At 38.2% G+C, this 17,540-nt stretch overlaps 1 protein-coding gene across 1 annotated transcript in view; it reads right to left on the reverse strand.

Annotated features, from left to right (window-relative positions):
• Nucleotides 1–17,540, reverse strand: part of MDGA2 (MAM domain containing glycosylphosphatidylinositol anchor 2) — a 536,185-nt gene that overhangs the window by 91,436 nt on the left and 427,209 nt on the right. The window contains exon 9 of the mRNA XM_003408516.3: nucleotides 6,582–6,730. Within this exon, the coding sequence (XP_003408564.2) occupies nucleotides 6,582–6,730 (149 nt within the window). The remainder of the gene's footprint in view (nucleotides 1–6,581; nucleotides 6,731–17,540) is intronic.

Raw genomic sequence — 17,540 nt, forward strand, 5'->3', positions numbered from 1 at the left:
AAAAATATCTAGAAATTATTTTGAATCATGCTAGGAATAATACTTAAGCCTAGTTAACATATGCACTGTATTAAATAAAACTAACATAATAAAATTGTTAACCATGTTAAGTTCATAAAATACACTTTCACTTTTTAATTCTTAATGAACTCTGGACCATGGCCATGGCATAATGGCAAGTGGATATAAGTCCCACAAATGCTTGTGAAAGTAGTGTTCTGCACAAGGGTATCTGGCCAATGGGTCAAGCAGAAAATATACTCCACCAACACTCCAATTGCTTGATAGGCATCATTATTCTCAATTTAAAGGGTAGGAACCCAAGCTTAGATATGTTCAGAATCCTACTCAAGGTTACATAGCTAAAAATAGTGAGGCCAGATTAGCTAGAATTCTAAGCCAGTTGTGTGTGGAATTCATAATCTTAGCAAACATACCCATTAACCCATTGCCGTCAAGTTGATTCTGACTCATAGTGACCCTACAGGACAGAGAAAAACTGGCCCATAGGGTTTCCAAGGAGCACCTGGTGGATTCGAACTGCCAACCCATTGTTTAGCAGCCATAGCACTTAACAACTACGCCACCAGGGTTTCCATAGCAAACATAGTAAGGGGAAATTTATTAATGCACACACTCACATGTATATAATTCATCCTAAAGAAGCAGAGTAGAGGAAATTATCTAACTTTTTTAAAAAAGAACAATCCAGTGATTGAGAAACATGTGTCCCTACATATGAGGTCATTATATAACAGTTTTATGATCAAGAAATGTAAAAGAAGGAATGTACAGAAGAATATTCATGTGAGAAAAAGAAAAGAATAAGGAAACTAATATTCCAAAAAAGCATATCAATCACAGCAAATATATTATAGTAGATAGTTTGCTAGTAATGAGTATAAGATATGGTCATGAAGGGGGGCTTCAATGAGTCAAACTCCTCCTGAAAGGAAGTCTGACTCTGCTAAAATCTGCTTCTATTTGAAAAAAAATAAAGACTTCAAAAATCTACCATTTTTAAGAAAATAGGGAATTCTGCCTTGCATACATGACAGAGATGTTGTGAACGAAGGGTTTGAGTCATGTTTCAGACATGTTTCAGTCATGTTTCAGAATTCTAGAAGGGAATTATGAGCATAGCTCTACAGTCTTACATCAGGTTCAGTAAGCCTTTCAACAGACAGAAATGAAAAGCTATCTAGAAACGCTAAGAAAATATACCTGAGGAATAATGTGAGATCCAAAAAATAAAATTCTGACACTATCATTACATAGAAACCAAAAATGGGAAAAGATATCTAAAAAAAAAAAAAAAAAATACGATTTAATTTGGTTTGATATGAGGTTCTTAGATTTTTAAAAGTTGGTGTATTAAAAGATGAATGTGAATGGCCAAATAATGTGGTAAGAATTGGGAAAAAGAGTGTGAGGTGTTTAATCAAGAATGCTCTAAGATGCTCCAAATATTAAAGATTAAAAAACACTAGCTGTATCAAGAAAAAGAATAAAAGGAAAGTGATAAACCCATAGACTGAAGGCGAAAGAACTGCTAATCCCTTTTACCTTATATTTTCACCAACAAATGAAAATTATCGTCAAATAAGAACAAGCGGAACCAACAATTTTGATACAGATTTGAGAATTACTTGGATTTTCCTGGTAATCCCAAGTATAAACGAGGCGCAATATGAGAGAAAATTCCAGAATATCTACTACTATCTGCTGAATCAGAGGTGTGTGAGCACTTACACAAGACAGCAGCAATCAACAACTGCCAGGATGTTTTCACAAAGAAATGTTCTTTATTACTATTATTACTATTTTTTTTGATTATTACACATGTACATTAAGAATATTTGATTACCAATGCATCTTAATTTGAATGATGGTACCAAGGTCTTTTAGTATAACTTTGTGAACAAGATAGGCAATAATTAGTTTTATAATAGTACAGTTGAATGGATTGTTGATGATCGATCAATGTTTCTCCTAGTAAATTTTATCCTTTCTACTATCTGAATTCTAAAGTCATTCTGTGACTTAGTTGAAAAAGCAGAACACATATTTTGCAAATCTGTGAATAATACAAAGTTGTGAGGAAGAGTTAATTAATACCTTATGTAATCAAATATATCCTCAAAAATATTTGCTCTTTTGACAGAATCATGAGAAATAATATGCTACCTAACAGCAAATGATGTACAGACCTACAATTATTTTTTTTTTAAATATCATTTATAGCAACAAAGGATGACTGAGTTTAACAGTGGCTCATTTGGAAAATACTGATTTTTTTTCCACATAATGCATAAACTTCAGCTACCTTAGGACAACATCATAGTTTGTTATTCTTATTTTATCTTAAATATTTCTATTCTTCAAGTATATTAAAATAACTTCAAAAACATTCTATATATATTTTGAATTCCTAAGTGTGATGGTTAATGTTATGTGTCAACTTGGCTAGTCCATTATTCTCAGTATTACATAATTACCCTCCATTTTGTAATATGATGTAATTACACTCCATTTTGTGATCTCTCATAAGTAATATCCCCAACGTGTCTGTCAGTTTGTCGTACTGTGGGGGCTTGTGTGTTGCTGTGATGCTGGAAGCTATGCCACTGGTATTCAGATACCAGCAGGGTCACCCATGGAGGACAGGTTTCAGCTGAGCTTCCAGACTAAGACAGACTAGGAAGAAGGACCCAGCAGTCTACTTCTGAAAAGCATTAGCCAGTGAAAACCTTATGAATAGCAGCGGAACATTGTCTGATACAGTGCTGGAAGATGAGTCCCCCAGGTTGGAAGGCACTCAAAAGATGACTGGGGAAGAGCTGCCTCCTCAAAATAGAGTCAACCTTAATGACGTGGTTGGAGTAAAGCTTCCAGGACCTTCATCTGCAGATGTGGCACGACTCAAAATGGGAAGAAACAGCTGCAAACATCCATTAATAATTGGAACCTGGAATGTGCGAAGTACGAATCTAGGAAAATTGGAAATAGTCAAGGATGAGACGGAATGCATAAACATCGATATCCTAGGCATTAGTGAGCTGAAATGGACTGGTATTGGCCATTTTGAATCGGACAATCATATAGTCTACTATGCTGGGAATGACAACTCAAAGAGGAATGGTGTTGCATTCATCATCAAAAAGAACGTTTCAAGATCTATTCTGAAGTACAACACTGTTAGGAATAGGATAATATCCATATGACTACAGGGAAGACCAGTTAATACGACTATTATTCAAATTTACGCACCAACCGCTAGGGCCAAAGATGAAGAAAAAGAAGATTTTTATCAGCTGCTGCAGTCTGAAATTGATCGAACATGCAATCAAGATGCGTTGATAATTACTGGCGATTGGAATGCAAAAGTTGGAAACAAAGAAGGATCAGTAGTTGGAGAATATGGCCTTGGTGATAGAAACAATGCCGGAGATTGAATGATAGAATTTTGCAAGACCAATGACTTCTTCATTGCAAATATCTTCTTTCACCAACATAAACGGCGACTACACACATGGACCTCGCCAGATGGAACACACAGAAATCAAATTGACGACATCTGTGGAAAGAGACAATGGAAAAGCTCAATATCATCAGTCAGAACAAGGCCAGGGGCTGACTGTGGAATAGACCATCAATTGCTCATATGCAAATTCAAGCTGAAGAAACTGAAGAAAATCAGAGCAAGTCCACCAGAGCCAAAATATGACCTTGAGTATATCCCACCTAAATTTAGAGACCATCTCTAGAATAGATTTGACGCATTGAACACTAGTGACTGAAGACCAGATGAGTTGTGGAATGACATCAAGGACATCTTCCATGAAGAAAGCAAGAGGTCACTGAAAAGACAGGAAAGAAAGAAAAGACCAAGACGGATTTCAGAGGAGACTCTGAAACTTCCTCTTGAGCGTCGAACAGCTAAAGCAAAAGGAAGAATTCATGAAGTAAAAGAACTGAACAGAAGATTTCAAAGGGCCTCTCGAGAAGACAAAATAAAGTATTATAATGACATGTGCAAAGAGCTGGAGATGGAAAACCAAAAGGGAAGAACACGCTCGGCATTTCTCAAGCTGAAACAACTAAAGAAAAAATTCAAGCCTTGAGTTGCAATAGTAAAGGATTCCACGGGGAAAATATTAAATGATGCAGGAAGCATCAAAAGAAGATGCAAGCAATACACAGAGTCATTATACCAAAAAGAAATAGTCGATATTCAACCATTTCAAGAGGTGGCATATGATCAGGAACCAATGGTACTGAAGGAAGAAGTCCAAGCTGCTCTGAAGGCATTGGCGAAAAACAAGGCTCCAGAAATTGATGGAACATCAATTGAGATGTTTCAACAAACAGATGCAGCACTGGAGGTGCTCACTCATCTATGCCAAGAAATATGGAAGACAGCTTCCTGGCCAGCTGATTGGAAGAGATCCATATTTATGCCTATTCCCAAGAAAGGTGATCCAACCGAATGTGGAAATTATAGAACAATATCATTAATATCACATGCAAGCAAAATTTTGCTGAAGATCATTCAAAAATGTCTGCAGCAGTATGTCGACAGGGAACTGCCAGAAATTCAGGCTGGATTCAGAAGAGGACGTGGAACCAGGGATATCATTGCTGATGTCAGATGGACACTGGCTGAAAGCAGAGAATACCAGAAGGATGTTTACCTGTGCTTTATTGATTATGCAAAAGCATTCAACTGTGTGGATAATAACAAACTACAGATAACATTGGAAAGAATGGGAATTCCGGAACACTTAATTGTGCTCATGAGGAACCTTTACATAGATCAAGAGGCAGCTGTTTGGACAGAACAAGGGGAAACTGATTGGTTTCAAGTCAGGAAAGGTGTGTGTCAGGGTTGTATTCTTTCACCATACCTATTTAATCTGTATGCTGAACAAATAATATGAGAAGCTGGACTATATGAAGAAGAACGGGGCATTGAGTTTGGAGGAAGACTCATTAACAACCTGCATTATGCAGATGACACAATCTTGCTTGCTGAAACTGAAGAGGACTTGAAGCACTTACTAATGAAGATCAAAGACCACAGCCTTCAGTATGGATTACACCTCAACATAAAGAAAACAAAAATCCTCACAACTGGACCAGTGAGCAACATCATGATAAATGGAGAAAGATTGTAGCTGTCAAGGATTTCATTTTACTTGGATCCACAATCAACAGCCATGGAAGCAGCAGTCAGGAAATCAAAAGATGCATTGCATTGGGCAATTATGCTGCAAAGGACCTCTTCAAAGTGTCGAAGAGCAAAGATGTCACCTTGAAGACTAAAGTGCTCCTGACCCAAGCCATGGTATTTTCAGTCCCATCATAGGCATGTGAAAGCTGGACAATGAATAAGGACGACCAAAGAAGAGTTGACGGCTTTAAATTGTGGTGCTGGCGAAGAATATTGAATATACCATGGGCTGCCAAAAGAACGAACAAATCTGCCTTAGAAGAAGTACAACCAGAATGCTCCTTAGAAGCAAGGATGGCGAGACTGCGTCTTACATGCTTTGGACATGTTGCCAGGAGAAGGACATCATGCTTGGCAGAGTACAGAGTCAGCGGAAAAGAGGAAAACCCTCAACGAGGTGGATTGACACAGTGGCTACAACCGTGAGCTCAAGCATAAGAACGATTGTAAGGATGGCACAGGACTGGGCAGTGTTTCTTTCTGTTGTGCATAGGGTCACTATGAGTCAGAACCAACTCGACGGCACCTAACAACAACAACAACACATAAGTAATATAATGTAATCACTTCCATGACATGATATAATGTAGTCAGCCAATTATTTGTAAGGGGAGTTTCCTCAGGGATGTGGATGCTCTGGCAAAGTTCACTTGTTTGCTATGGATTCTGTTTTGGCTCATCATCGTCTGACCTCTGGTCTTGGGATTCAAGCCAGCAGCTTGTCTTATGATCTGCTGACTTTGGTATTCACCAGCTCTGCAGCCCTGTAAGCCAGCTGCCTGCCATCTCACTTGCCAATTTTGGGTTCCTCACTCTCTGCAACCACATGAGTTAGGAGAAGCACCCAGTCTGACCTATGGACTTTGGGACTTGCCAGTCTCCAGAACGTCATAAGCCATTTCATTGAGATAAATCTCTCTCTCTGTGTCTCTCTATATATTTTACTAGTTTTGCTTCTCTAGAGAACCCAGCCTAAGGTACTTAGAGTAGAAATCAGTTAGATATTTAGCTTCTTCAGAAACAAGACAAATGATTATGCACTAAAGGTAAGTGTGAGCAAATCTTAAATAAATTTCCTTTCATAGTAATTATGCCTTATAATTTCTTTAGCATATCTAGTGACAAAGGATTTCAGAAGGCTCATACAAAGTTGCTTTAATATCTCTGGCTGTCATGGTAGAAAATGTGTAAGTCAATTTCAAAAATTTGTAGTTAATTCAGAACAGATTTTTGTATAGTAATAATAAAATACATTATAGAATTCATGCAAAATGACTAGAAAAAATTATAGCAGCAAGGCCTTCACAGAGCATCACACATACAAAAAGGCACCAATTAAATTCCTCACCTGCCTAATACCCAACCGGTATGCAACAATCCGATCCACTGCATCAGGATTCATTTGTGTCCACTGCAGACTGTAGGAATAAACACGGTGTCTGTTCTGCCACACAGGATTGTAGGTGTCGTAATAGAATTCTGGAGCATAGGCCTTTCCTAAAAACAGAAAGAGTGCTTAAATTTTAATGATGACATATTATAGTTTAAATGTATTTGTTGTACTTTATGGCTATTTACCACCTTCTACTATATGTTTCGGGGCCCTGGTGGCACAGTGGTTAAGCATTTGGCTGCTATCTAAAAGGTCAGCAGCTCAAATTCACTAGCCACTCCCTGGAAGCCCTATGGGGCAGTTCTATCCATCCAATAGGGTCACTATGAGTCAGAATGGACTTGATGGCAACAGGTTTTTTTTTTTTTTTTGGTGCACTATATGTTTCATAAATAATTCTTCTAATTGGAAAGGCATTTTTCTAGATATTTTTTAAGAACAGATATAAGATGACTTCTCGGTTGACTGGATGAGCAATGTGAGAGGAAGAGAAGAACTGAAGACGATCCCAGCATTTATGCTCTAAGTAACTGGAAGAACGAAATTTCTATCCGCTGAGATGGAGAGCAATGGGAGGATCAATTTTGGGGGAAAACAATCAGCAAGTCACTTTTGAACAATTTGAGTGGTCTAGATAGAGACATCAAGTATATGCAGTTGTATATACTAGTCTGGGGTACAGCAGAAGCCAGGGCTAGATAAACAATTTTGCCAGACATTGGCAGAGCAGTCACATTTAAAGGCATGAGATTGAACTGATCATCAAAGTACTACAAGTAAATAGACAAGCAGACTGGGTCTGGCCACTGAGGCAATCCAAAGTTAAGAGATATGGAAGAATTTATGACTCCACAGGAGTCTGTGATGGAGTAAAAGTGAATAGGAGGAAAACCCGCATGTGGTATCCTTGAAGCCAAAAGAAGTATATCAAAAAGTGAGCGATCACCTTTGCGAAAAAAAAAAAAGTCAATGAAAGAATATTTGCATTTATATTATCCATGGCTTAAAAAGCCATTAGAAAACTCTGGTCAATGAAAAAGGAGCTTTTATTTGAACTTTAAGGAATCATGAAGTGAGTATAACAAATATAAAAAAAAATAATAAAAAAATATAGAATATATAAAACATTTCAGTTTTTTTTTTAATTAACAAGTTGAAAACTGTGCCATTGGGAATTATAGTTTCAACTTCCTAATATTCTGAAATATAATTTTTTTCATACCTTCTATCATATATTTATTTATTCACAAATATTTAATGAGAGCCTATTAAATACTAAGTAGTTTTCTGGGCATTGGTGATATGATAAATGAGAAGGTATGGCCTCTGTTCTCACAGAAGTCGCATGCACCTTCTCAGACTTTTCAAATAGCTTTGCAATTCTTAGTGGATGATCAGTTGACAAGTTGCATATTTATCATCTCAGATTCAACATCTTTTCTGCTTTTTCTATTTTTAAAATTAGATTAAATATTAAATGCCTTCTTGAGTTTTTCCCTGCATGCAGGAAATTCTTTTACCTGGTTTTGCATATTTCTTCATCATTAGTCACTTATCAGCTAGGGTTTGCAAGAGTTGAACCAAAAAAAAAGGAAATTTATATGCAAACAATTAACTGATAATTTTGAACACTAAGAATGGAAGTAATTATCCTGGAGAGGTTCAGAAGGAAAAAAATAAACAATATAGATGAGCTAATTTTTTCTTTATTAATTATTATTTTAATAAAGGTGAAGTTCACATGACATAAAAATTAATCCTTTTAAAGTGTACCACTCAGTACAGTCAGAGTTGTGTGCAACGTTCACCTCTTTAAAGTTACAAAAATTTTTATAACCCCTAAGGAGAACCTGTACCCATTAAGTACTCACTCCCCTTTTCTGCCCCCTAGCTCCTGGCAACCACCAGTCTGCTTTCTATGTCTATAAATTACTTATTGCAGATATTTCATGTAAATGGAATCATATGACATGTAACCTTTTGTGTCTGGCTTTTTTCATTTAACACAATGTTTTCTAGGTTTATCTATAATGTAGCAAACAGCGGTACTTCATTATTTTGTATGGCTAATATTTCTGAATTTAATTTTTGAAAATTTAACTAGTGAAATTAAATATACTGAATAAAATATCTGAATTTTAGGAACACTTGTCAAAGTCTCCTACATCAATGTTGTCTGCAATTAAAAAAATTTATGATAATTCATTTGAGTGAACTGAAAAATATGCAAACAATTCTACATAAAAAGAGGTTTCTAGAAAAAAAATCAACGTATCCATTTTCTTTTTTATCTTGTATGGTATTTTTATTCGTTACTAAATAGTAACACAAATTTATAATCACAACATTTAAGGGCAGCATTCAGTTGAGAGGAAACTAATACACTGAATGACAAACTCAGTACTCAAAACATTCTTGCCAAGTTGTATATGAGACCAACTTCCCCAAAATGGAACTAGGGAGGTGTACTGAGTAGTAGCTCAGAAAAAGAAATAGGGTTTTATTAAAAATAAGCATCCAGGGAGCCAAGATGGCGGACTAGGCAGACGCTACCTTGGATCCCTCTTACAACAAAGACACGGAAAAACAAGTGAATCGATCACATACATAACAATCTACGAACCCTGAACAACAAACACAGATTTAGAGATGGAGAACGAACTAATACGGGGAAGCAGCAATTGTTTCCAGAGCCTGGAGCCAGCGTACCAGTCAGGTACGGCACGAGCACAGAGAGCTGCTCCACCCCCCTGAACTAACCCCGGGAGGGGGACCAGCCGGTTCCGCGGGCGGCGTGGGATGCAGCCGGTAGGAGAAGTCCCCGGGAGGCAGTGACTGGTCTCGGAGCAGGAAGAGCAGTGTCCCAGCTGGGCAACCGTCCCGCCGGGATTTGGACTGGAGGCAGGTACAGCATAAACACGGAGAGCTGCTCCACCCCCCTGAACTAACCCCGGGAAGGGGCCCAGCCGGGTCGCGCGGGCAGCGTGGGACAGAAGTCCCCGGGAGGCAGCGACTGGTATTGGAGCGGGGAGATCAGCATCCCAGCTGGGACACTGGGTCACGGCACAAGCATGGGGAGCTGCTCCACCCATCCGAACTAACCCCGGGAGGTGGCCCAACTGGTTCACGGAGGCTGCACGGCCACGCGGCTGGAGGGACGAGAAGTCCCCGGGAGGCAGCGACTGATTTTGGAGTGGAGAGTGCACCGTCCCAGTAGGGGAGCCTTGACGCTGGGCGTGGGGCTGAAAGCGGAGGATCTGACCGTGACTCCAGCGGGCCGGACCCGCCAGGGGCAATCTCCACACAGCCAGCACACATAGGCGACGCGCCCGCGGGAATCTCAGGTATAATAGTCATTCCAAGCAATACAAGCAACTCTGGCTATATTCTGAGGTGCTACTCTCCTATCTCTCTGTTCCCTCCCCCACCCTCCCCAGGCGGCTTCATTAACATCCAAATAGCCTGAGCCAGAGGGAGAACTCTGATAGGAATCTGACTGCATTTTTTTTTAGCGGATTTTCTGGAAAAACTAGTTTCCCAGTGATGGCTCAGAGACAACAATCCATATCAAACCACTTAAAGAAGCAGACCATGACAGCTTCTCCAACCCCCCAAACAAAAGAATCAAAATCTTTCCCAAATGAAGATACAATCCTGGAATTATCAGATACAGATTATAAAAAACTAATTTACAGAATGCTTAAAGATATCACAAATGAAATTAGGATAACTGCAGAAAAAGCCAAGGAACACACCGATAAAACTGTTGAAGAACTCAAAAAGATTATTCAAGAACATAGTGGAAAAATTAATAAGTGGCAAGAATCCATAGAGAGACAACATGTAGAAATCCAAAAGATTAACAATAAAATTACAGAATTAGACAACGCAATAGGAAGTCAGAGGAGCAGACTCGAGGAATTAGAATGCAGACTGGGACATCTAGAGGACCAGGGAATCAATACCAACATAGCTGAAAAAAAATCAGAGAAAAGAATTAAAAAAAATGAAGAAACCCTAAGAATTATGTGGGACTCTATCAAGAAGGATAACCTGCGGGTGATTGGAGTCCCAGAACTGGGAGGGGGGACAGAAAACACAGAGAAAATAGTTGAAGAACTCCTGACACAAAACTTCCCTGACATCATGAAAGACGAAAGGATATCTACCCAAGATGCTCATCAAACCCCATTTAAGATTGATCCAAAAAGAAAAACACCAAGACATATTATCATCAAACTCACCAAAACCAAAGATAAACAGAAAATTTTAAAAGCAGCCAGGGAGAAAAGAAAGGTTTCTTTCAAGGGAGAATCAATAAGAATAAGTTCAGACTACTCAGCAGAAACCATGCAGGCAAGAAGGGAATGGGACGACATATACAGAACACTGAAGGAGAAAAACTGCCAGCCAAGGATCATATATCCAGCAAAACTCTCTCTGAAATATGAAGGCGAAATTAAGATATTTACAGACAAACACAAGTTTAGAGAATTTGCAAAAACCAAACCAAAGCTACAAGAAATACTAAAGGATATTGTTTGGTCAGAGAACCAATAATATCAGATATCAACACAACACAAGGTCACAAAACAGAATGTCCTGATATCAACTCAAATACAGAAATCACAAAAACAAACAAATTAAGATTAATTAAAAAAAAAAAAAAACACACATAACAGGGAACCATGGAACTCAATAGGTAAAAGATCACAATAATCAAAAAGAGGGACAAAATACAGGAGGCATTGAACTGCCATATGGAGAGTGATACAAGGCGATATAGAACACTACAAGTTAGGTTTTTACTTAGAAAAATAGGGGTAAATAATAAGGTAACCATAAAAAGGTATAACAACTCTATAACTCAAGATAAAAGCCAAGAAAAACATAACGACTCAACTAGCATAAAGTCAAACACTATGAAAATGAGGATCTCACAATTTACTAAGAAAAACGCCTCAGCACAAAAAAGTATGTGGAAAAATGAAATTGTCAACAACACACATGAAAAGGCATCAAAATGACAGCACTAAAAACTTATTTATCTATAATTACCCTGAATGTAAATGGACTAAATGCACCAATAAAGAGACAGAGAGCCACACACCGGATAAAGAAACACGATCCATCCATATGCTGCCTACAAGAGACACACCTTAGACTTAGAGACACAAACAAACTAAAACTCAAAGGATGGAAAAAAGTATATCAAGCAAACAATAAGCAAAAAAGAAGAGGAGTAGCAATATTAATTTCTGACAAAATAGACTTTAGACTTAAATCCACCACAAAGGATAAAGAAGGACACTATATAATGATAAAAGGGACAATTGATCAGGAAGACATAACCATATTAAATATTTATGCACCCAGTGACAGGGCTGCAAGATACATAAATCAAATTTTAACAGAATTGAAAAGTGAGATAGATACCTCCACAATTATAGTAGGAGACTTCAACACACCACTTTCGGAGAAGGACAGGACATCCAGTAAGAAGCTCAGTAGAGACACGGAAGATCTAATTACAACAATCAACCAACTTGACCTCATTGACTTATACAGAACTCTCCACCCAACTGCTGCAAAATATACTTTTTTTTCTAGTGCACATGGAACATTCTCTAGAATAGACCACATATTAGGTCATAAAACAAACCTTTGCAGAGTCCAAAACATCGAAATATTACAAAGCGTCTTCTCAGACCACAAGGCAATAAAACTAGAGATCAATAACAGAAAAACTAGGGAAAAGAAATCAAATACTTGGAAACTGAACAATACCCTCCTGAAAAAAGACTGGGTTATAGAAGACATCAAGGAGGGAATAAGGAAATTCATAGAAAGCAATGAGAATGAAAATACTTCCTATCAAAACCTCTGGGACACAGCAAAAGCAGTGCTCAGAGGCCAATTTATATCAATAAATGCACACATACAGAAAGAAGAAAGAGCCAAAAGCAGAGAACTGTCCCTACAACTTGAACAAATAGAAACTGAGCAACAAAAGAATCCATCAGGCACCAGAAGAAAACAAATAATAAAAATTAGAGCTGAACTAAATGAATTAGAGAACAGAAAAACAATTGAAAGAATTAACAAAGCCAAAAGCTGGTTCTTTGAAAAAATTAACAAAATTGATAAACCATTGGCTAGACTGACTAAAGAAATACAGGAAAGGAAACAAATAACCCGAATAAGAAACGAGAAGGACCACATCACAACAGAACCAAATGAAATTAAAAGAATCATTTCAGATTATTATGAAAAATTGTACTCTAACAAATTTGAAAACCTAGAAGAAATGGATGAATTCCTGGAAAAACACTACCTACCTAAACTAACACATTCAGAAGTAGAACAACTAAATAGACCCATAACAAAAAAAGAGATTGAAACGGTAATCAAAAAACTCCCAACAAAAAAAAGCCCTGGCCCGGACGGCTTCACTGCAGAGTTCTACCAAACTTTCAGAGAAGAGTTAACACCACTACTTCTGAAGGTATTCCAAAGCATAGAAACTGACGGAATACTACCCAACTCATTCTATGAAGCCACCATCTCCCTGATACCAAAACCAGGTAAAGACATTACAAAAAAAGAAAATTATAGACCTATATCCCTCATGAACATTGATGCAAAAATCCTCAACAAAATTCTAGCCAATAGAATCCAACAACATATCAAAAAAATAATTCACCCTGATCAAGTGGGATTTATACCAGGTATGCAAGGCTGGTTTAATATCAGAAAAACCATTAATGTAATCCATCACATAAATAAAACAAAAGACAAAAACCACATGATCTTATCAATTGATGCAGAAAAGGCATTTGACAAAGTCCAACACCCATTTATGATAAAAACTCTTACCAAAATAGGAATTGAAGGAAAATTCCTCAACATAATAAAGGGCATCTATGCAAAGTCAACAGCCAATATCACTCTAAATGGAGAGAACCTGAAAGCATTTCCCTTGAGAACGGGAACCAGACAAGGATGCCCTTTATCACCACTCTTATTCAACATCATGCTGGAAGTCCTAGCCAGGGCAATTAGGCTAGACAAAGAAATAAAAGGTATCTGGATTGGCAAGGAAGAAGTAAAGTTATCACTATTTGCAGATGACATGATTATATACACAGAAAACCCTAAGGAATTCTCCAGAAAACTACTGAAACTAATAGAAGAGTTTGGCAGAGTCTCAGGTTATAAAATAAACATACAAAAATCACTTGGATTCCTCTACATCAACAAAAAGAACACCAAAGAGGAAATAACCAAATCAATACCATTCACAGTAGCCCCCAAGAAGATAAGATACTTAGGAATAAATCTTACCCAGGATGTAAAAGACCTATACAAAGAAAACTACAAAGCTCTACTACAAGAAATTCAAAAGGACATACTTAAGTGGAAAAACATACCTTGCTCATGGATAGGAAGACTTAACATAGTAAAAATGTCTATTCTACCAAAAGCCATCTATACATTTAACGCACTTCCGATCCAAATTCCAATGTCATATTTTAAGGGGATAGAGAAACAAATCACCAATTTCATATGGAAGGGAAAGAAGCCCCGGATAAGCAAAGCACTACTGAAAAAGAAGAAGAAAGTGGGAGGCCTCACTTTACCTGACTTCAGAACGTATTATACAGCCACAGTAGTCAAAACAGCCTGGTACTGGTACAACAACAGGCACATAGACCAATGGAACAGAATTGAGAACCCAGACATAGATCCATCCACGTATGAGCAGCTGATATTTGACAAAGGACCAGTGTCAATTAATTGGGGAAAAGATAGCCTTTCTAACAAATGGTGCTGGCATAACTGGATATCCATTTGCAAAAAAATGAAACAGGACCCATACCTCACACCATGCACAAAAACTAACTCCAAGTGGATCAAAGACCTAAACATAAAGACTAAAACGATAAAGATCATGGAAGAAAAAATTGGGAGAACCCTAGGAGCCCTAATACAAGGCATAAACAGAATACAAAACATTACCAAAAATGATGAAGAGAAACCAGAGAACTGGGAGCTCCTAAAAATCAAACACCTGTGCTCATCTAAAGACTTCTCCAAAAGAGTAAAAAGACCACCTACAGACTGGGAAAGAATTTTCAGCTATGACATCTCCGACCAGTGCCTGATCTCTAAAATCTACATGATTCTGTCAAAACTCAACCACAAAAAGACAAACAACCCAATCAAGAAGTGGGCAAAGGAGATGAACACACATTTCACTAAAGAAGATATTCAGGCAGCCAACAGATACATGAGAAAATGCTCTCGATCATTAGCCATTAGAGAAATGCAAATTAGAACTACGATGAGATTCCATCTCACACCAGCAAGGCTGGCATTAATCCGAAAAACACAAAATAATAAATGTTGGAGAGGCTGCGGAGAGATTGGAACTCTCATACACTGCTGGTGGGAATGTAAAATGGTACAACCACTTTGGAAATCTATCTGGCGTTATCTTAAACAGTTAGAAATAGAACTACCATACAACTCAGAAATCCCACTCCTGGGAATATACCCTAGAGATACAAGAGCCTTCATACAAACAGATATATGCACACCCATGTTTATTGCAGCTCTGTATACAATAGCAAAAAGTTGGAAGCAACCAAGGTGTCCATCAACGGACGAATGGGTAAATAAATTGTGGTATGTTCACACAATGGAATACTACACATCCATAAAGAACAGTGACGAATCTGTGAAACATTTCATAACATGGAGGAACCTGGAAGGCATTATGCTGAGCGAAATTAGTCAGAGGCAAAAGGACAAATATTGTATAAGACCACTATTATAAGATCTTGAGAAATAGTAAACCTGAGAAGAACACATACTTTTGTGGTTACGAGGGGGGGAGGGAGGGAGGGTGGGAGAGGGTTTTTTATTGATTAATCAGTAGATAAGAACTGCTTTAGGTGAAGGGAAAGACAACACTCAATACATGGAAGGTCAGCTCAATTGGACTGGACCAAAAGCAAAGAAGTTTCCGGGATAAAATGAATGCTTCAAAGGTCAGCGGAGCAAGCGTGGGGGTCTGGGGAACATGGTTTGCGGGGACTTCTAAGTCAATTGGCAAAATAATTCTATTATGAAATCATTCTGCATCCCACTTTGAAATGTGGCGTCTGGGGTCTTAAATGCTAACAAGCGGCCATCTAAGATGCAGCAATTGGTCTCAACCCACCTGGAGCAAAGGAAAATGAAGAACACCAAGGCCACACGACAACTAAGAGCCCAAGAGACAGAAAGGGCCACATGAACCAGAGACCTACATCATCCTGAGACCAGAAGAACTAGTTGGTGCCTGGCCACAATCGATGACTGCCCTGACAGGGAGCACAGCAGAGGACCCCTGAGGGAGCAGGAGATCAGTGGGATACAGACCCCAAATTCTCATAAAAAGACCAAACTTAATGGTCTGACTGAGACTAGAGGAATCCTGGCGGCCATGCTCCCCAGACCTTCTGTTGGCCCAGGACAGGAACCATCCCCGAAGACAACTCATCAGACATGAAAGGGACTGGTCAGCGGAGGGGAGAGAGATGCTGATAAAGAGTGAACTAATTATATCAGGTGGACACTTGAGAGTGTGTTGGCAACTCTTGTCTGGAGGGGGGATGGGAGGATAGAGAGAGAGGGAAGCCGGCAAAATTGTCAAGAAAGGAGAGACTGAAAGGGCTGACTCAAGAGGGGGAGAGCAAGTGGGAGTAGGGAGTGAGATGTATGTAAACTTATATGTGACAGACTGATTGGATTTGTAAACGTTCACTTGAAGCTTAATAAAAGTTATAAAAAAAAAAATAAGCATCCAACATCTGTCTATCAAGAAGGTAATATGCTACTAAATGGGTAATATAAATCTAGAGGGTTTTCATTACAGAATAGTATCTAGATTGAATTGGGGAGGTAAGGGTCTAGCTTTGTTACTGTTTTTGTTTCTGTTTTAACCAGCCTGAAAACACAAGGGATATAATTCAGTTCTGAGAAGTACTTTTGTTTTCATACAATGAAAGCTTAGAAAATACATTCAAAGAGAAACAAGGAGAAAATAGTCACTTCCAGGGGCTATTCAGCCTGGAAAAGAAAATCTTCCAAAAGTAGGGCAAATTGAGTTTTTTAATAGTTGAAAATCTATCACAGAGAAAGAAAATTAGGCTAATTGTTAACAGATCTATGAAATAAGATGAAAACTTAATGAATGTCTATTAAAATGATATATATTTTAAGTTAGAAATGTTCTACCAATGCTTTCTGAATATGGAATGGCCTACCTCTAGGGACTATGAGTTTTCCTTCAATTGAGATATTTACTCAACACCCAAATGGCCTTTTAGCAGGGCTGAGATGGGTGCTGTCCACAAGATGGATATTAAAGTACCCTTCAGTCTTGAAATCTGTACAGTCTTATGAAATGGCTGCCTACTGTCAAATTGGATTTGATACCGTAACTAATTTCACATTAAATATGGTTTAAATATGGAGGAACCGGCCCATCTAAATTATTTCATGACCTTTAAAAATTATTCCCCCTGACAGGCCATACCTCTTTAGCAAAGAATAATAGCTCTCCAAATTTAGTATGCATAAGTATCAATTCATAAACTCTCAGATGGGGCCAAGAATTCAGATAGTTTTAATACCGTATGTTATCCTGGTGCAAGGGGATGAAAACAATACATTTTGAAGCTGAAATTTCTCTCCTGAAATTGCCTCCATAGTCTTATTACAAATATTTCTTTACTCAGATACCATTTTCTCTCTCCTGGTAACCTTTCTTCCTCTGAGGCTGGTGGCAGCATTTCTGATTCAACAACCAGGATCTCTGGAGCAAAGCTGAGAGAGAATAGGGGATGGGGCTGGGCTCTGGGGTGG

This window comes from Loxodonta africana, chromosome 10 (genome assembly GCF_030014295.1).
Source record: "Loxodonta africana isolate mLoxAfr1 chromosome 10, mLoxAfr1.hap2, whole genome shotgun sequence".
Classification (NCBI taxonomy): Eukaryota; Metazoa; Chordata; class Mammalia; order Proboscidea; family Elephantidae; genus Loxodonta; species Loxodonta africana.